At 38.1% G+C, this 22,144-nt stretch overlaps 1 protein-coding gene across 5 annotated transcripts in view; it reads right to left on the bottom strand.

The window, feature by feature from the left end:
* The window catches only part of LOC107663865 (syntaxin-binding protein 5-like), a 138,995-nt gene that overhangs the window by 34,431 nt on the left and 82,420 nt on the right, over nt 1–22,144 (bottom strand). For all 5 annotated transcript variants that reach the window (XM_016454232.1, XM_016454234.1, XM_016454235.1 and 2 more), the window contains exons 6-17: nt 19,863–19,926; nt 14,867–14,950; nt 11,824–11,947; nt 10,600–10,675; nt 9,849–10,006; nt 7,942–8,014; nt 6,534–6,681; nt 6,306–6,373; nt 3,910–3,950; nt 2,214–2,431; nt 1,715–1,881; nt 1,434–1,559 (exon numbers count right to left, since the gene is read on the bottom strand). In XM_016454232.1, the coding sequence (XP_016309718.1) occupies nt 1,434–1,559; nt 1,715–1,881; nt 2,214–2,431; nt 3,910–3,950; nt 6,306–6,373; nt 6,534–6,681; nt 7,942–8,014; nt 9,849–10,006; nt 10,600–10,675; nt 11,824–11,947; nt 14,867–14,950; nt 19,863–19,926 (1,347 nt within the window). The remainder of the gene's footprint in view (nt 1–1,433; nt 1,560–1,714; nt 1,882–2,213; nt 2,432–3,909; nt 3,951–6,305; nt 6,374–6,533; nt 6,682–7,941; nt 8,015–9,848; nt 10,007–10,599; nt 10,676–11,823; nt 11,948–14,866; nt 14,951–19,862; nt 19,927–22,144) is intronic.

The raw sequence follows: 22,144 nt of genomic DNA, 5'->3' as shown, positions 1-22,144 counted from the left end.
ATCCCTGCACATCACATCCCCTGCACAGCCTGTAACATAACATTTATTTCCATGATCTGCCATTTTCGCTATTATCCTCGCTTGTTTCTTCACAATACCTGCAGAACTTCTGATGATTCGGCTGTGCAGGTTCGGCTGGGCTGGCATAGAACATGGGCGGGTATATGCAAATGTCGGGGGCGTAACTATTAGTGATCCCGACTGTAACGTCACAGTCGGTGTTATGTTCTGATTCGCCTATTTTTCAGTGGTCTTTTGCATGCACGAGATTTACATAAGAAGGAGTAAACAATGGTGTTTGAGGCTCACAGTAAGTCATTTCCATGTACAGAACTGTTATTATTCAACTATGCCAAGGTAAATACAGTTTTCCATTCTATGGCACCTTTAACAGTTTTCAGTTATTATACATTTATAAATTATAATAATGTTTCAAAATGTTATAAAAATGTTTTTACAGTATTTCTGACCAAATAAACACATGAATATAATTTATGTTGTCTAGAATGCTAAACATCCAACAGGTTCTACAAGGGGTAAAATGTAAAATGAGACTGATTTTAAAATGTTCCATTAATTACTGGTAAATCCCACACCGTGGGTCCAGTCATTAACAAACAATTCACAAGACACGCATACACAAATGCGGACTGTATGATACTGGGTGTGCAGTGACATTTAATTTGCTGGACTGAATTCAAAGGAATTCAAAGTCTTTCTGACCATTGTAGCCAAACATCACCATGGCAACCTTTGCTCGTAATAATGCTTTAGTGATTAAGATTGCACGTGGTTGTGACTGAATCAAAACAGGAAGACAACAAGTGAAAGATTCAAAAGAAGGCCGAATTATAATTAGAGTTTTACCACTTTAATCAAAAATCAAAGACCCTGCAAGCTGGAATAACAGTTGGACACATGAGTCTGAAGTTATTATGATGACAAAATAAATTACATTAAACATGGGAACACTGATGTTTGATTACCATACTAAGTTACACTTTATTTTAAGGTCCAATTCTTGCCATTAACAAACCATTAACTGTGACTTTTGCGTCAATAAACTCCTAATTTGCTGCTTATTATTAATAGTTAGTAAGGTACTTGTTAAGTTTAGGATCAGGGATGTAGAATATGGTCATGCAGCATATGTGCTTTAAACAGCCAATATGTTAATAATAGGCATGATAATAAGCAACTAGTCAATAGTGAGAATTGGTCCTATACTAAATTGCTGCCCCATACTCATATACCATAGTAAATAAATCCACAGAAGTCCACAAAACCTTGGTATTACCATGGTACTGTATAGTAAAATACTATAGTATTTATGTTCAAGGCAAAATGGAAAACAAAATATTAAATTAGAGGAAAAAGTAAGGATTCTATTGGCTGAATAAAATAGATGACATAAAAGAGGAAGGGCCACTTACAGTCCGTAGGCAGAGTTTAAATCCAAGCTGGTGATTTGTTGTGGCGGTTCTCCATCAACCCATAATAACTGAACCACCAGCTCCGCCTGGTACCCAGGAGGCATTCGGATCATACGATCTTTAACCCTGTGATGAGAGTATTCAGATTCAGTACATGTGGAATCTATGTTACACTTTATTGACCTAATACTTTCTATGTAGAATTATCTAGTAAGCAAGCTGATCTTATCAAGTCCTACATAGGAAAACATAAATATTGAGCAATTGCTGCATAGTCTCACTTGAGGCAAGGGATGCTATCCCGCACACTGTCCGGCATGTTGCTGCGGGGACTTGGAGGCTGAGGTTGGGGCGAGAGACCGCTGGGGTCCGAAAAACATGGAGTGTTCTCTGTATCTGACGGAGAGATGACGTCCTCCATCTCACACTGCAGTCGCACTTCTAGGGACTACACACACAAATGCAACACAAAGCTAATCCATCAAATCTACAGCATGTACTCAAACTCTTAAAGGTTTGCTTTAAAAGAACAGTTCACTCAAAATGAGTTTCTTTCTTCTGCTGAACACAAAAGACAAAAGCGTTTTTTTGTCCATTCAATAAAAGTTAATGGCATTCAATGTTGTTTTTGACCCCATTGATCTTTATTGTATGGACAAAACATTCTTTAAAATATCTTCTTTTGTGTTACACAGAAGGCCATAGAGGTTTGGAACAACATGCAAGTAAGAAATGTTGATTGGATTTTTGGGTGAACTATCACTTTAAGAGCACACTCACAGTGATGCTGGTGTTGGCGTCATGTTTGCTGAAGCGGTACATGATGACGTGGGCGCTGATGCCGACTACACAAAAGATACGGCTCTGCGGGCACCAGCTGATCATCTGAATGGCATAGGGGTCTTCCTCCACAAGCTCAGCGCTGCGTCCCATATCTCCACTCTTAGGCTTCTCAAACACCTTTGACGTCTTGAGCTTATACAACATCTGCAGTGTGACTGACAGAGATGGAGGTTATCACCACATCACATCTTATTACATACTGAATGTGACGCACAAGGTATTTAAACAGAAGCAGTGCTTTAAAGGAAATATTCTGTGTTTTGTAGCGAATCAGCTCATGGGGAAATATGAATTGCCGCTCGCGATGGAACATGCAGTGATTTTCCCTGCTTCGCATTCCATTAGGTCGTAAATGTATCTGGTGTCAGGGTTGCCATGGTAACCAGGGTCCTGGGCCCTGTTCACAGACAACTTGGCACCCAGTATGTTTATTGGGTGAGTGGTCTGTGAACGTTTGTTAATCTAATGAATAATTGATTTGTTAAATCAAATGAAAAATTGTGTTTTTGATTGGTCCAGACGCTACAGTTTAGTACAAGTTAAGCTCAATCAAAAGCACTTAATAGTAGCATAATGATGACTACCATAAAGATTAGTGTCTACTTTAAGAAAAAAAAATCTGACATGGAAGAAAAGTGCGGAGCCCCGCAATGCAACATGCCATGACATGCAAGAAAAAATAAATAAATCGTGCGCATGATTTACTAATTAGTTCCCTCGATGTACTAAAACGTGCATACGATTACTATTTCGTTTCCTCGATTTCGTTCCCTCAATGTACTAAAACGTGCATACGATTACTATTTCGTTCCCTCGATTTGCTAAATCGTGCGCACAATTTACTAATCCGTTCTCTCGATTTATAAATCGTGTGCACGATTTAGCAAATCGAGGGAATGAATTAGTAAATCGTGCGCACAATTTATAAATCGAGGGAACGAAATAGTAAATCGTGCACACGATTTAGCCTACTATTTTTTTCCTGCATGCCATGTTCGGGGCTCCATAGAAAAGAAATTGTATGAAGATTGTATTGTATGAAGATGTTATTTTTTTATTTTATTTATACATTTTTTTATGCCCAAAAAGTATTCTCGTAGCTTCATAAAATTACAGTTGAACCATAGATGCCACATAGACAATTTTAACGATGTTCTTACTACCTTTCTGGGCCTTGAACGTGTCAGTTGGGTTGATTTCATCAAAAATATCTTAATTTGTGTTCCGAAAATTATAAACTTATTATTATAAAATTATAAAATTCTCCATAATTGGCCCCATTTATTTCCACTGTAAGTTCCTCACCATTATTTAATAGAAAACAAGAAATGAATTGATTATCAACATTATGCCACAAATGCTGTCTGCTGAACTTAACTTGCACTGAACCTGGAATAGTCCTTTAAGTAATGCCCATGGTTGTGAAACCAGCACATATTTGGTATTTGGATGTCCATTTTGGTCATATATTGTTTGGTTTGAGTTGTCAAGAATGAAATGAGAAATGAGGAATCATATGTCAAAGCATCAAGGGAAGTGGTTCTTCTAAATCAAGGCAGCAGTAAGAAAAAGTGAGACGGAAACAGCATGAGGCTGAAAGGGGGGAACATGCTTTCAAAGCGAAGACACTTACTCGCCGTGGCATCCCAAAACTTTATTGATCCGTCTGCATGTCTGAGGGGGACAACAAAGAGGAAGGACAAAGAGCGATCGTATGAGCCAATGAGTGTGTGTGTTAAACCGCTTAAGAGAAAGCAAGCAATGCCAGCTATGGAAACAAGAGGGAAAAAGAGGCAGAGAGAACAACACGCAGGGTCAATAGCGCTATTGAATTAAAGCAGAGAATTGCGATACATTTACCAATGAGAGTCAAGTAGAAGGGCACATTTTAGACATCATTGACCTCAAGTGAAAACAAACGGAATCAATGCATGCTTCGGAACAAAAACAAAATCAATCCAGATTTTTCAAGCAAATAAAAATACTATAAATGATCTCCACATGTGGGTGGAAAGTTTCACTTTTTTGAGGCAGGGGCTTGAAATTATTTTAGGTAAGAAGCGCCACCTTGTGTGGGCCGTTTTTTTTCTTCTTTTTTTTTCTTTTGTTTTACCTGCACAACAACCCTTCTAAAGCTACTAAAGTTCAAGATAAACTTTATGCTTTCAAAATTGAGGTGCAAGAAAAGCAAGCACATTGTTTTACTAATTTCACACATACTGTAGGAAGCATTTTACAAATTTTCATAAGAAGCCTTTAGATTACATAAACATATAACATCATAACAACATCATGTGACATGGTGTAAATGATACTGTGATATTCACGACAAAAGTCTGTCTAGGATGCTTGTATGTTGGACATTGTTGGTACAGTAGATACATGAAATAGACTAGAGAAAGTGTGGAAAGTAAGTTTAAAAGTTAGTATAAGAGAGTTTATTTTGTAAAAGCCGTCAGGGTCAAAGGCGCCCATATTTAAAGAAACACCCATTAATGTATTATATCTAAAAATCATTCAGTGGAGATTTGGCAACAAGTGTGAAATTCAGTTTTTACTCCCAATATTATTCCTTGTACCTGTCAATACTGCTGTGAGCGACAATGTGTTAAATGCACAAGCATCCCAAGTGAGAAAATGAAGTGTGTTGCTCTGGGACAGCTGAAACATCCACATATTTAGTTTCAGACAAAAAAGCACACATTTTACTCAACTTGATGCTTATGTGAAATGCTAAAAAAACGTATTCTTCCAATGCCTACTAACCAAATTCATATAAATATAATATGTAATAAACAGAAAATTATTTGAACATGTTTTGTTAAATAATATAAACACCATAGTTCAAAATCTCTAATAAATGCTGTTCTTTCGAATTTTCTATTCATCAAAGAATCATGAACAAAATATCAAGTTTTCCACAAAAAACATAAACTGTTTCTTTAGCACCAAATCAGTATATTCGAAAGAATTCTGAATGATCATGTGATATTAACCCATTTAATCCACAATAGTGACCGTAAAAAGGTTTTCATTTATAAAGCTCTAAAAACCTCGCTGACTGATGTTTTAGTGCACTTCCTGCAAATATGGAAAAAATAAAGGGTCTCAATGAAATATGTGCAGTTTCACATGATTAGTGCAAATTGTCACATGACCAGAGCAGTTTATTTCCTGTTTGCACCTTGAGAAGATAATAACTGCATCAAAGCTCCAAAACAAAAGGCTAGTAAAGTATGTCAACATAAAGATATGACAAAGATTTTTGGTACACATTATCTTTAACATGTCTAGTATTAATATATGAATTCACATATATTCAGTTTTGTTGAGTGTGGTCATAGAATGAGTAAACATGTTGATTGTCACAATAGTGTTCCCGGTGGGATAACAGTGAACTTAAGTTGATGTTACAAAAAATGTACAATATTGATGTTGTAATACTGGTAGCACTAATATAAAAATTTGATGTTATATTTTACAAACAAGTAACAATTTTGAAATGCGTTGATGGTTGAATTTGTTTGTTTTTAGTACTCACCTTATCCCACCGGTCACAATTGTGACCAACCATAAAACACAATTTTTCACACACTTTTCCAAAACAATTTCAAAAAAGAATTATTGATTATTTCAAAGGGTAACTAATGACACATCATTTGGATATTTTCATGTCTGGGAAAAATTTGGGATTAAATGGGTTAAGACTAAAATAATGGCCTAAAATTCAGCTTTGCCATTACAGGAACAAATTACTTTTTAAAATATATTAAAATAGAAAACAGTTACTTTAAAGTGTAATAAAACGTTACAGTATGACTTTTTTACTTTTTTTTTTTTTTTTTTACTGTTTTTGACCTTAGTACATTTTTGAACCTCTTTCAAAAACATACAAAATTTGACCAACCCCAAACTTGAACATGAACCTGAAGTGTATTCTAAGCTGCAACTTAAGCATGTAATACCGTAAAAAATTGATAAAAACATTCAGCCTTGTTTCTGAGCTTTTAGCAACAAATTACAACTTACCCTGTGATGATAATCTCTGGATATGTCTGTGAACCCACCGTCCATGTGCCACCACTGACCGGCCACTCCTGAACACAAACATATAAACACATAAAAAGAGTTTCTAAAACACTCAACTGCCATGCAAAATAGATGACAAGTTTCACTAAGCATTTCAAATGAAAGGCTGCAATTTGGGTCATCGAGAAACTCCAAAAATGTTTAGATTAGCGAAGAACTTTGATGAACCTTGTGGCTGTAGCCGGTCTTTTTGTGTTTAGCTCCTATGGAGTAAACCACAGGTATGATGTCGGGGGGACAGTCGGCAAAGTAAGCCGTGCACGTGACTGGAGACTCATGGATGTCCATGGGGTAGGCGTTCTCAAAGATAGGAAAACTACAGGAGAGAGAGAGACTTCAAAATAAATAACAGGCATTTATGAAACACAGAAGATTTTGACTCTCAGTTCTCATAAAATAGCCTATATACACACACATTCGTGACCGTACATCAACTGAAATCCATATTTAAGTGCATTATGTTGCTACAGACGACCATAAACAGCATAAAGCAGGTGCCTCCAACCTTCCTGTAAGTGAGAGCAACCAGAAGCGATAAAAGTGCTAGAGGGCTACATATTTGAAATACTTAAGAATGAGCATTATTATGATAAAAGAAACTGAGGCTATTTATAGAATGTGCTCTGTGGGCGACTCTAAGTGGGCTACCAGGTACTGATACCCACGAGTACTGTATTGATGCCGCTGGCCTACATTTATGCAATTGAACTACATTATCCATCAGAAGAATTAATAATAATTTAGAATGTAATCATAATAATAAATTGTAAGTGCTACTGTTATTTTTATTCTTAATAAATGTGCCTTTACCATATTGCTATTGCTGATATAAAAGTAATAAGGCTGTGTGTGATTTTACCACATTTTTGAGAGTGCCTGTATTAAATCATTGTAACATACATTGCAGCTTTGAGTGGCTTATTGCTTTTACTATATAAGCTTATTTAAATAAATAATGTTTTTAAAGAACATCAAACTAAACTAAAGTACACTTTAAAGTTCAAGTTAAATGGAATGTATGAATGACTGTCTGGTTCTGAGAGGGTTTGAGTACAGCAGTTTGTTTGTTCCTTCAGTGCGTCCTTGTGAAGAAATGGCCTTAAAGCAAAGAAAACATCTGATGTCAAACTGGCAAAGTCTCTATGGCAGGAGCAATACTTAAAAGAGTGGCAAACGGCCAGTTGGTGTGTGTGTGTGTGTGTGTGTGTGAGAGAGAGAGAGAGAGAGAGAGAGAGCGAGAGAGCGAGAGAGTGTGTCAGGCTGACCTTGGCTCTGGTTCTTAATAATGACTCATTTGATGGATGTTTATAAGTGACAAATCCAATGATATTTACTCTTAACAAATAAAGACACACATACACACACACACACACACACACACACACTCAGATTTAAACCCTTTTCCGCAAAGCATCTTCAAAAGTAACACACACACAGACACAAAATTTATTGGGTGTTGAGCGATGTTGCCTCTGGTGGAAGTACTAGTGTGAGGTGTTGTTGGAGTACATCACATTGAGTTACATCATACAGCCACACACACACATGGCATAAAGCTGAAGAAGAGATTGCTCACTTGCTCTGGGTTAGATCGACCACAACAAAATCTTTCTCCAGCAGAACCACCACCGCATATGGCTCCTGGACCTCTGTCAACACAAACACAACATCTCAACCAATAATCATCTATGAACTCAAGACAAAGTGAGCACAAAAACATAGATTTATGGATTTTACTTCATTTAAAGGAGAAGTTTGAAACTACAGCATTTGACCCCACTGACTTTCATTGTATGGAAAAAATACACTGACATTTTTGAAGATTAATATATTATGAATATTTGTGTTGCACAGAAGAAAGTCTTACAGGTTTGGCATGGCATTAGGGTGAATACATGATGACCAAATTTTCATTTTTGTGTGAAACATCTCTGTAATAGCCCTAATAGTCCTGACCAGCCCCAAAAAGTGTTTGTATGTGTTTGTCTGACCAGTAGAAGATGAATTGAAACTTAAAACTCATTATTTTTCTAATTGTCTTTATTCTGGTGGTGCAGAAATTACACACTTCAGCTTTAAGCTTTGTGAGGAAAACTGATGACAAGGTGACATCTTGAAACCAAGGGGACGAAGGCATTAATTATCTTCTCTGTGTTTGTGTGTAACAATTATGCTCTGAAAACACAGCAGAATCCATTATTCTCTTTCATGAAAACCGTACAGGTGATGAAGATGCAGGGCCATGTACTGTGCTGTATATGCACTGGTTAGAATGAACAAACAAGCAGAGAGTTGACAGGGAGAAAGGAAGATTAAAATGGCTAACAACTGAAATCACTGCACATTTGCTGGATGTTTGCTGTTGTATTCTGGGTAACAAATTCTGTACATGTGTGTTCTGTGCTTTGTCTGTCTCTGCTTTTCTCAAGAGAAAAAGACAGATATAGCGATACACTCTTTCCCCTTGGCTGAACAGAGCTGAAGCTGTCACTTCTCAAACCATTCAGAATCAGTTCCTATGTAGCATTTCACCTTACTGATGTCGGATTCGCAAATGACTTGTTCCTTTAGGTTGGATGTTTCAAAAAGTTTTGTGTAATTGATTCACAATGCATTTGCAGTCATTCAAATGTACTGGTTTGGTATTATTTTTTACGTCTTTTATACTCACCAAGACTGAATTTATACAGTAAAAGAAAATATCTGTAATATTATGAAATATTAGAGTTTAAAAATAGCCGTTGCCTGTTTTAATATATTTTAAAATGTAATTTATTCCTGTAATGACAAAGCTGATTTTTCTTTATTTCTTATTACTATCAATACAGAAAACTTAATATTTTTCTGTAAACCGTGGTCTCCTTTTCAGGATTCATTGATGAATAGAAAGTTCAAAAGAAATATAAATATTCTATAACTTTATAAATGTATTTAATGACACCTTTGATCAATTTAATACCTCCTTAGTTTTTTTTTTTTTTTTTTTTTAACTTACAGACCCCACATTTTTTTAACAGCACTTGATAAAATCATTGAATTGTAAGGAATAATTTTCTGGGGGATAAAACAATAAGTTGAGGGACATGTTAGAGCCATAAAAAACCCAGCATTATCAAACTGGAACAAATATATAAAATTAAATGAAATACAAATACAACACCCTAAAAGTACTTAACTACATAATTAATTTCAAAATAAGAGAGATTTCAAATGTAGAACAGGGATATCTTGGAACTCTGCTTAGTGATGATTCAAATGAAATCAGTTGTTTTGAACTGAATCATTAAGAACTGTCTGAACGAATGAACTGTTTCACTTCAATTAATCTCCTCTCCACTCTCTGTTAACATCAGTGATTGAGTCTACAATGAGAAGAACAACAAAAACTTGATTTTACTCAATCCACTTAAATGGCCCACCAAAATCAACACTAATGATATGGAAGAGAGCAGGAGACAGAACTGACCTGTTCAGTACACTCACCGTTGAGATAAGGTGTCTCACAGAGCACTAGGAAGTCCACTATTGGATAGTCCATCTCTAACACTGTGATGGCTTTCCCATGCATGATGGTTAGGGTTGGTCTCCGTCCTGCCTTATCATATGAAAGACCCCCGGAGAAGACAACAAATGCTTCACTACTGGAAGACGGAAAATAAAAAGAGTGTTAACTGAAAACCACATTTGTTTGTCTGAATTTCTTTCTTTAACACGTCAAGAGCCAAAAGCTTATATTTTATTAGAAGGCAAGTTTTATGCTTTGTTTTTACGTTGAACGTCCTCTCGATACGTTGAAAGTATTGTTTCAATTTAAAGTCTTTTTCACAACCCTGAAATACTCTCTATGCAAATAGGAAGAAACAAAAGGGGGACAACAATATTACAGCCAAGCTAATCTAAAATATCATTATAACTGAGGCGGCCACTCATGACCACTTCTTTGAACACAGCATTGGGGGAAAAGGCAAAAAAACAAGCAATCAAAAATGGACGTTTCTTCAAATGATGTTTTGCTGCTCATCTCCCAAGGAAAACAGGCTTTATAAAAACAGGCAGTAAACTTTAATTGTTTTGTGACAAGATAAAACAGCAGTAATGGTTCTCGAGTGGAACTTGGACACATCTGTCGCAATCAAATAGGAGGATTAAATTCATCCACAGCACTCAAGACTGCATTTCCCAAAATTCATCAGCAGTATATTAGTCTGTTTGGGATTTTTGTGTGTTCTCTTACCTGTTTCTGGAGGTCTTGTATTCGACCTTGAGAATGGGTTTACATGACTCTTTTCTACCATCTCTTTGAGTCTTACCTGAAAAAAAGAGATTAAATGGTGAGTTCTCACTTTTTCACCTTAACCTTTCTTATGTTTATGTCCAGAACTTTCTGATTAAGAAACCACTTTTCCCAATGTAAGCATGTTCATCTTTATTTAACCACTGAGCTGAAGGCCAGGACCCCAAACATAGTGGCAAAGATTGAGAGTGAATCACTTATTCCTGTCAAATCAAACTTGCACACACACACATACAGTGAACCCACACACTGAATCATCCTCCATAATGAACACACCTGGTGAGGGGGTGTGTTTGCTGACTATGTCAGAGTCATATTTCACTAATAGATGGTGAGCCTTTAACCTAATGGCTGAAGGGGTATTTAAATGTGTGTGGGTTTACTTAGCTATACTTTGGGGTAAAATTTAGCCCTAGAAGTTAAGTAAGACTGACAAAACCTCCCTTTTGGGACATTTGAAGATGTATTTATTGTGGAAACGATTCATAAATAAAGGCAATAATTTTTTTAAATTCTACAAATGCAAAAAATGCTCATTTTAAAGGTTCTTTTGGGTGTGGGTTAGGGTTAGTCTGGTATAAATATAAATAGCTTTATATAAAACAATAAAAGGCTATGGCATGTCCAAATTTAGGATATAAGGATAATACACCAGCAACATTTTTTTTCTTTTACAAGTTAAAATATCACATATTATATGATAGGAAAAAATGCAACTGAAACTGCAACTGTAATTATTCATCTGATTTAAATGCTTACAAATGACCGTATGGTGATGAGGCCTCAATGCCTTTTTTATGTCCAAGCCTGTCAATTTCTTTATAAAACATTAAAAATACAACTCATACAGAGCATGACTAGAATACATTCAATTCATAATAAACATGTTTAAACCTTTCTTAATTAAAAGTAATTTTGACATTTTTGAGAGGTTTAAAGTAAAAATGTCAAAAATGTGGCACCGATTCTCACTGTTAACTAGTTGCTTGTTGGCATGCATAGCATATTGACTGTTTATTAGTACTTTTAGTATTAGTATATTAATGCCTTATTCTGCATGACCATATTTTACATCCCTTAATCTCACCCCTAGTTTTACTAGTTTTGCACTAATTATTATTAATATGTGAAAAAAGACCATACATACAGTATGTGTGTACCCACCATGAGGGAAGGTGACTTGAAAAGGTTTGGCGGTGTTTCTCAGATTCCACATGCTCAGACTGCCGTCAGAATGACTGCACATGAACTGCCGCCCCTCGTGATGCCAGCTTACTGAGTGAATGGCCTGACAGAGAGACACCAGAAGAGAAGCCATCAGGAATACATCAATCAACTGTATTATAATGTTGGATCAGAGTAAGATTGTCTGTATATAAACTAGATATACTATCAATGATAGATAGATAGATAGATAGATAGATAGATAGAAATCAACTATTGCTGTGATCAATTACAAAATTCATTTCAAAAGTGATATTAATACAAAAAAAAGGTTTCTTGAGCAGCAAACCAGCAATATATTAAAATGATTTATGAAGGATCTTGTCACACTGAAGACTGGAGTAATGGCTTCTGAAAATTCAGCTTTGCCATCACTAATAAATTACATTTTAATTATACTGAAATAGAAAAGAGGTATTCTAAATTGTAATAAAATGTCACACTATTGCTGTTTTTACTGTATTTTTTTAATAAATGCAAATTTGGTGAACAAACAAACAAGCAAGAGGGAGGAAGACAGAGAAGTAACATTAAAAAAAGAGAAAGAGAAAAAAAGAAATTCAGAGATGCTGCCTGTCACATGTGTGTATCGTCAATTTAGCTCTGGAAATTAGAGAAATCAGAGAACGGAAGACATGACTAATAGTTCCTGCTTGTGAAAGTCTCTCTCCCTCTCTCTTCCCCTCTCTCTCTCTCTCTCTCTCAGACCTTCATCCATCTGAGAGTCAATAATCCGATATCAGTAATTACTCCACCATCAAAGCAGCCTGATCTCCACTCATCTACTCACTAATGTCACACAGTAAATAATAAGTGAAATTATATCAGCGTCAGATTTATTTGATGTTTGTTAGTTGTGTGTATGAAAGTGTTTGATGCTGATGTTCTATATTATTCCAAGACATACCAAAAAATCAGCTAAAGTTTTATCTAAATAGTCATGAGAGCGATAATATCATGATAGTGGTAGTTCTGTGATCAGTCTATTTGTAGAAATGAATGTGAGGGAAAGAGATTTTTGTACCTTTCCAAATCTATTCCTATTTCTTTCAACACGAACAAACACATCCCTTTGTGTCGTGCTTCTCATTCCATCCTGTCTTTTTTCTCCCAGTATCTCTCCTCTTCCCTCACTCTCTCGTTCAAAGTCCTTTCTATTACATTGCATTACATTTACATTTAGTCATTTAGCAGACGCTTTTATCCAAAGCGACTTACAAATGAGGACAATGGAAGCAATCAAAACTAACAAAAGAGCAATGATATACAAGTGCTATAACAAGTCTCAGTTAGCTTAACGCAGTACACGTAGCAAGGGTTTTTTAAATAATATAATAAATAAAAAAGAAAACAGATAGAATAGAAAAAAAATAGAGCAAGATAGTGTTAGAGGTCTCTTTTGCTTTTGTTAATTGTATAATAAATGAAAAGAAAACAGATAGAATACAAAAAGTTTAGAAAGCAAGTGTTAGTTTTTTTTTTTTTAAGAAAACAAGCAGCAAATGAATAGAGTGCAAGTCTAAAAGGGACAAGTGTTTTTTTTAAAGAATAGAATTAGAATAGAGAGTGCTAGAGTTAGAGGGTCAAATAAAAATGGAAACCATTAAAAGTATGTTTTTTTCCACACACATGTGCATTTACCCACTCTGACAAACGCTTGCCGAGCGACAGTGCCTCTGTACAGGCGGTGCTGACAGATGATCAGAGGGTGCATCGTCAACTAAATTGAAGCACGCAGTAAAGGGTTGGAAGGAGAAAAGGGTGAGTTTTTGGGAGGGTTTGTGCGTGCTGCTGTGAGCCAAGGGGCGCTGTGATTGAAACATGTTTTGGAAGGGTGAATGCGAGCAGCTGGCTGCAGGAGGCAGTTCCTCTTTCAGAAGAAAGATAAAGTTGTGTGCCAAGCAGTGATTATGCTAAACAGATCCACATGGCACAAGGAGGGAAATTAAATCAGAAAAGTGACTTGTGCTCAGTGTTGTTGTAAATCAGCAACAGTGTGGAAAAAAATGAGCAGATAAGCCAAGTGTTTAGTGCCAAAAGCAAATTTACTTGGACAATGGAGAGCGAGAAAGACGTCATTTTTTATTTATATAGCCTAGTTTGTTTTTGTTTTTTTTCTCCAATTTATTTTTATTTGTCTTGTTTCTGGCTGAGGGCTGGATTATAACAAGATGATAAACTGGAGCTTTCGGGTCACAAATGCGCACACATACATAGAGACTGTGCACCCACACAGAGACAAAGAAATAACATGAATATAAAACATATATGTCTGTATATATATATGTCATATATGTCTGTATTTTCATACATAACTTCACACAATTTAACTTCACTTCACACAATTAAAATTAATGCACTTCATGTAAAATATATTCATTTTATATATATATCTATATATATATATATATATAGAGAGAGAGAGAGAGAGAGAGAAATAATACAAAAATAAAACATATAAATCTGTATTTTCATACATAATCACTTCACACAATAAAAATTTATAATTCTTTCAGGATAAAAGAATGTACTTAATGTAATTAATGATATATATATGATATATATACCAGCAGCAATCTTTTCCACAAAGATTGTAAGCAGCACATCTTTTTCAACATAATAATAATAATAATAATAATAATACATTTCTCAAGCAACAATCAACATTATGGAATGAGTTCTAAAGAATCAGATATAATAATTTAGCTTTGTCATCACAGGCTTTCAATTACATTTTAAGATATGTTAAAATGGAAAGCAACATTTCAATATTACTGTATTTACAGAATTGTAATTAAATAAATGCAGACTTGGTGCGCATAAGAGACTTCTATCCCAAAAACTTAAAATAAATAAATAAATAAAATGACTCTCCCAAAACTGTTGAACAATAGTGTATATATTATTATATATAAGTAGCTTTATGCAAAAAAGACATTTCACCTTTGTAAGGAAGTGTAAGTGGCAAACACTTGACACTCACCTCGTCATAGTATATCCTGAAGTCAGATCTTTTGGCCCTCAAGTCCCACATTACTATTGTACCGCTCTCAAAACCTATCAGCAACTGAGGGACACACACACAGAAGAGAGAGAGAGAGAGAGAAACAGGAGTCTATAAATCCCAACAGAATGGCAATAAATAGTGGAAACAGAGGCAAGAGTGTGTGTTACAAATGTCAAGAGCCTTTTGGCTGTTCAGAACAAAACAGACACTCCGGTGATTGGGCACATTTATTATTTAACTGGACATGATGGAGCAAGCGCTGATCAAAACAGACCCATGCTCCATCCTGGGAATCTTCTCTCTGTCACAGATGTTGGGCAAAAATTGTGAATTTAAGAACTGGCTCCCTTTCAGTTCATGTGTGTGAATTTGAACTGAACTGGCAACACACTACAGGAAGTTGAATTGGAATTTGAATGGGAATGAAAGGAAAATAAATTTACTAAACTGCAATTTCATCACATTTGAATAATTCTTCCTTTAATTCAAATTCAAATTAATCAGACACTGGACTGTCTCTACCTCTTATATTTGTCTGTGCTACAGTATATTTTGTGTTTTGTCTTCCATTATTGGTCCCCTAAGCCCGTCCGTATCAGTTCCCATAATGCATCTGACCTGCTGTGACTACAACAGCATTTCTACAACAGCATGTAACATTCTTTTCCTGGAAGATGACCTCATGGTACTGACTCCAAAATGCCATGCCTCCTCCTGGAGATAGCAGATTAGAGAAACGCTTTAAAGAAACAGATCCCCCCAAAAATGAACATTTCATCCCTTACCTCCATGTCATTCTACCCTGTATATTATGTTCTTTCTTCCAGAAAACACAAAACAAGACGTTAGGCAGGATGTCCTTATACTGTTACTGTTAAGCTATTATACTGTTAAGCTCCAGAAGACCTAACGCATGAAGTATAAATCACTATCTATTTTCATTGCAAAACTATTCAGACTTTCTGCCTAACATCTCCGCATACAGGGTCGAAACAAAATGAGGGTGAGTACATGATGATAAAATGTTCATTTTTCGGCTGAACTATTCCTTTAAATGAATGTGAATTTCTGTGTTTGTGAGAGTGGGAGAGATGTTTTTAGTATGCATCCTCAATACAAGATGTTAACACCAGTAGTCGGGTGAACATCAGGTCACATAACAAGTGTATGTGTGCGTGTGTGTGTATCCTGATGAGTGTTAATGAATCAGAACTGTTCCAACGCATGCAAAGTACCTTTTATAAAGAACTCCAGCAGTCACACTAAGGAAAACATCTCAGGTTACATATGTAACCATGGTTCCCTGAGAGGGGTCGTTATGGGGGGGATAGCATATATATACAAACGACAATAACATTGGCCGGCGACAGCCTATGACGTCATTACCCTGCGCAAGCACAGTATAAAAGGGCGCCAGGATAACACGTCATCCTCTTCTTCGTCTGAAGCTTGCGTCCGCAGCATGGCAAGAAAACTAGAGGACGCAGTGTCTCATTCCCTACTCAGGGAACCATGGTTACATATGTATCCCAGGGAACCATGGTTACATACGTAACCTGAGACGTTCCCTTTCAAGGGAACTTCGAACTGCGTCCTCTAGGGGTCGCTATGGGGAACGGTATACCCACGCCACTATGCTGAGGGGAGTTCATGCCAGAAAACCACGGCGAGCACTAAGTACCAACTCTACCATAGCCGTGGGAGTTGCCCCAAAGGACGTCTTGACGGCTGTCAGTGACATTACCCCCTTCGGCCAAGGGCCTGAGCTGCATACCCTAAAAGAACTTACCTGTTAAGGCTGAGCTAGGAAGCCCAAGCCTAGGGCAGAGTTCAAGCCTTGGAATCAAAGAAAGAGATTCCTTTAAGGGGATATGGCCAGGTGTCTAAAAAACCACACCAGACCCTGGCCTGTCACCCAGGGGGGCTACCACCAGTTCTGAATAAACCTGCTCAAAGAACTGACTCGACAGATCTTAGGTAGCAACACCCTGCTCAGAAATGTATCAAAGAGACACATTAGTTGAGTGGAGCCCAAGGCAAGAACCGGGGCCTAAGCCAACTCAGAGAAAGGGAAAGAGGCTGACAGCGGGTAACCCTTACCATACAGGATTTTAGAAAGTGCGCAGAATGCTTTGCGTGCACACTTACCATAATGTGGATTTTATGAGCTTAGCGTGTGCACTTACCATAGCATGGATTTAGAAAAACCGTTGCTTAAAGGGTAACTGAGGCTGTATTAAGCCAGCCTAGGGACCCTAAGTGACTGTGAGAACAGATTCCGAAGCATCTGCTCACAGATGCCCAGAAGTCCTCAGACACTCAACCGGGAGCGGCAGGCTCAAAGACAACCCTCTGAGGTGAGGGGAGCACTGCCTGGCTTAACCCGAATAGAGGTAGCTTATCAAGGAAGCAAGCGGCCCAACTACCTGATGTCACTGCCTAGAAGCTCAAGAGCGGAGGGTTCAACCCCTAGCGAAGAGAGAGAGGAACCCAGCTCGACCGAAGCGACCAGTAGCCCAGGGTAGAGGACCTAACTCTCAAGTCGAGAGGAAGACTCACCCAGTCTGCCCAGGACCGGCGAGCTCAAAGGGACCCTCCCGCAGTAAGGGGAGCATAGCCATGCCCGGGGCAGATAGATCGCAAATGGGACATAAGAAATGGGATCCTGCTAGAAGGGGATCACACATTTCTAAGGGAACAACAGGGTCCCAACATAAAGGCAACTGACCAAGGAGGCGACAGAGAAGGGCCTAACACTTAGTTTGTTGCAAATGGGGTCCTTCGGGAGCAGCGCTCTTGGCTCTCAAGCTGAGGTGGGCCCTTAAAGCACTGGGAGCGACTCATAGCTAATCCTCACAGAGAGGGGAGCACTTCTCAGCTTGACCAGAAGGGGCGCTAGATTAGAAGGGGTAACCCAGCAGGGCCCAATAAGAGAAACGATAGAGAGCGTGGGTCCCGTATAACCAGACCCGAAAGAATCTGAAGAAATAGCGGGACCCAAAAACCATTAATGCATATAGAGCTTACTGCTCCTCAGAGCAAAAGCACAACAGAGGGGTTTCCACAGAAACACAAATCCCTCTTACCTCAGGGAACGCAGTGTATTCCAGCCCACTCTGCAGAGGGGTGATTACTGGTTCAACCATAAGGGCAGTGTGACAGTGAAGACCCACAGGCCCGACCGTCTATGGAGCGCTGAGCACCTCAATGCCTCAGTGAGAATACTGGGGATCTGATGCTGGGAGGCTTCCTCAGAAGCCCAGGCTGCGTGTCCAAGCAATCACCAGCCTGGAACCAGAACCGATGAGTGAAACCATTACTCTAATCGGTCAACAGCAGGAGGTCCTGACTTAGCAGGTGGGTCAAACCAACCATGGCTCCTGCGCATGACTCAGGCTCATGGATATAGGCTGGAGGCGAAGTCCGAAGCCTGGACCTTCGTGGAATGAAGGATTTAAAGGCAGCCGAGTGCGTCTTGGCCTCCTAAAAACTTCATAACCACCTTCTCGACGGAAGTGCTGAAAAGCTCAGAAGGGGAAACCGGCGCATCAAGAAGAAAGCCCTTCTCTTTCAACCCGATATCCCCCACACTCACCCACAGATGTCTCTCCGTAACCACCATGGCCGCCATGGATCTGCCAATGGCAGTAGTGGCCCGCTTAGTGGCACGGAGAGCAAGATCCGTGGTGTGACGCAACTCAGCCACCTCATCAGGGGATAGACCCTGCATTTATCCAGGTCTTTCAACAGATCAGCCTGAAAAGCCTGAAGCACCGCCATGGTGTGCAACTAGACTGCAGCCTGACCTGCTGCCGCGTATGCCCTGCCATTCAAACAAGATGCATCCTGAAGGGCAGGGAGGGAGCCTTAACAGAAGATGTCTCCCCCATAGAGAGATAGCAGGCCAGCGTCTCTTCAACAGGGGGCATCTTTTCATAACCATTCTCACGCATCCCCTCGATGTTGGCATAACTAATATGCTGGAATCTGTGGATGCAGGATGAGAATGGATTTTTCCAAACCCTCTCGATCTCCAAATGAAGATCGGGAAGGAATGGGAGGCTCTTTTTTTTTTCAAGCCGGAGTGCAGTATAATGTGGTTATCTGAGAAGGACATGATATAAATAATCTGTCCAGCAACTGCAGACAGATCCACACTATACACTTACTATATAAACCAAAGGAAATTACTGATAGGGAGAAATTTCCCATCAGGTCCTTTCCATGTTCACACCGCGATCGCGATCGCAACGCGGGAGCTAACACGATCCGCCCAACCACTAGATAACCTCAGAAATCAAGCGAGAACGAAAAGCGAGAGGCGAACGCACTCATGCAAACGCTACCTGCAAACTCAGGTAAATGGTGAAGTACTCACATCCCCCTCAGTAGTCCCGCGAATACATCACGATGAGCACAAGTCGCCTCCTCGTGAGACGAGCGCGTACAATTCATGCTTATCTCTCACAAGAAATAAGCAATGAATACAGAGTGCATCCAGCTCCCTCGAGAGCTGAACACGCTTGCTCTTTACCACACACAAAAAGCACGCGAGCCATGTGAAACCGCAGGTATCAGAGCAAAGCCTCTGGCGAGAGAACATGCACTCCTAGTCGTATTTAGCGTAACGCTAACATAAACAAACGGTCAGTGAAGACGAAGAAGAGGATGACGTGTCATCCTGGCGCCCTTTTATACTGTGCTCGTGCAGGGTAATGACGTCATAGGCTGTCGTCAGCCAAAGTTATTGTCATTTTTAGATATATGCTTCAGACACCGGTCACGCTAAAGGCGTCCCCCCCATAGCGACCCCTAGAGGACGCAGTTCGAAGTTCCCTCGAAAGGGAACTAATGGTTTTTTTTTCATAGTGGTAAACTTGTGTTTCTAAACACTAGTAAACACTAGTTTCTAAAAGGTTTTGAGCCATTTATTTCAGTGAAAAATGAGCAAAAGAAGAAATGCATTCCTCACCTTTCCCTCATCTTTTGGACTGTCACTCAGATGAACAACAGGACCTGGATGTGTTTTTGTTGATCTGAGAAAGAGAGAAAAAGAAAAATTCCTTCAAAAGGTAACAGGGCGATGGAAATGACACATTCTCTGTGCTTGCGGCTTATAGTTCATATCTGTTAGCTCTGAGGTCATCTTTAGGCTAACAAACTCATAAAAGCTGACAAAATAAACTTTCAAAAGATACACACATGTAGAATGTACTGTACAGTCCTTTTCTTCTATTGGCTGATTCTAAAATGGATGAGCTCCTCTGGATATGCTGAGCACAAACATCCTGTTTCAACAGGAAATACTTCTAGGTCGAAACATTATGTTCATTGTCTCATTTTATGGGGGGATAATAATACAGAAGTCAATGCACTAATGATCATGTCTCTGGTTTTGCAGTAATCTATTCCTTTTAGTCATAGCAGAAAATTGGTCTATTGCTGTTCAAACATTAAACTGAACAAAAAATAAATGAATTCATAGATAAAATTAAGAAGAAGATTTTTGTCAGACAACATGTTACTGGTAAATGCTAGAATGGTCTGAAAGTGTTTTCAGCAGAATTAGACACATCAAGGTTTTCTTTTCAGTAGTATTTCAAAAGCGAAGAGCGACAGGTCAGAAAATGTGCTCTGACAGCCTCCAGTGAATTGACTTCCCTGGTATTGTGTGAGGATGTGCCAAGTACAAGAGAGACGGAAAAATAGTAAAGTGACGGTCAGAGCGAGGAGGATACAAAAGACTTTTATACAAGTACACACACACACACACACACAATCGTCATTCCCATTCAGACCCATCCCCAACGGAACTTAAAAGTGGCCCTGGACTTTATGGTACAGAACGGCCCATCACACCTGGTCTTCAAAACTCCACACCGTAACACACTCCACACACATAACACTGATGCACTTTTTATGATGCATTTTTAGCACCACTAACATAAAAATATAACATAATACAAAAAATAATAATAGTTACAACTGCTTAATTGAAATAACAGTTAATTTGTGCTTATCATTAACATGTTGGCATATTTCTTTAAGCTATCATTTGTCTTTCCTGGTGTACATGGCAAATAGAATTTAAAGGGTTAGTTCACCCAAAAATGATTTTTTTCTGTCATTAATTGCTCACTCTTGTGTTGTTCGAAACCCGTAAGACCTTCGTTCATCTTCGGAACACAATTTAAGATATTTTTGATGAAATATGAGGGCTCTCTGACCCTCCCAGACAGCAAGGTAACTACCAGGAAAGGTCCAGAAAAGTACCAAGATGATCGACAAAGTAGTCTGTGTGACATCAGTGGTTCAACTGTAAAGTTACGAAGCTACGAGAATACTTTTTTGCGCAAAGAAAACAAAAATAACGACTTTATTCGCGTCATGGTATTGTCGTGAACGCACGTCCAAAATGACGCAGTAGAGACGAAAATGTGGAATAAAGTCGTTATTTTTGTTAACGAAATATAACCAAAACTGTTTTAAAGCTACTTATTTATTATAAAATAAAATAACTATATGCAAATAGACCTAACATTTATTTTAAGATGTGACACTGTCCTGCGGATTAAATGTAAAACTATTATTGTAGAAAAAAAAGTTAAAAAGTTGACTACCCCATCTTTATAGGCCTACTAGAAATTCTGTCATTGTCTACTCACCCTCATGTCAAAAACTTCACAGATCCCATGGAGATATTATTAAAATGTCAAAGCTGCTATTTTTCATACAACAAAAACATGGTGATCACTTGTCAAGTTCAAGTTGCAATTGTTCTTGGATTATTAAAAACAAAGTTATATATTTGGTTGGGATCTGCACCATGAGACTAACATGTCTCACACATATTGAATTTAAGACACATATATGTTTTTTGTCGCCTAGGGCACCAAGTAAAGGACTGCCAGTCTGCCTCTTAAAGAAAAAATATGATGCTCCTGCATACACACATACACAACAACAGACGCACATCTCTGTCTGTGTCTGCTACTATAAATGTTATTTGACTAGACGTTACAGAGATGCTTGGCCAACCAGAGCCAAAACATCCCATAATGCCTCCAGCCATATTGAACTCTGGCACCATAGCAGCAAAGAAACTCATTTAGCCAACTAATCAATTGCCGTGTATAAAGAAAATAAAAAAAGAAGTTAACCAGACCATAATTAAATTGTATATATATATATATAGTATACACATATATACACACACATATATATATATACAGTATATATATATATATATATATA

This window comes from Sinocyclocheilus anshuiensis, unplaced genomic scaffold, assembly GCF_001515605.1.
Source record: "Sinocyclocheilus anshuiensis isolate Anshui unplaced genomic scaffold, SAMN03320099.WGS_v1.1 scaffold976, whole genome shotgun sequence".
Classification (NCBI taxonomy): Eukaryota; Metazoa; Chordata; class Actinopteri; order Cypriniformes; family Cyprinidae; genus Sinocyclocheilus; species Sinocyclocheilus anshuiensis.
The sequence above is the reverse complement of the archived record's forward strand: the minus strand, read 5'-3'. Positions and strand labels throughout refer to the sequence as shown.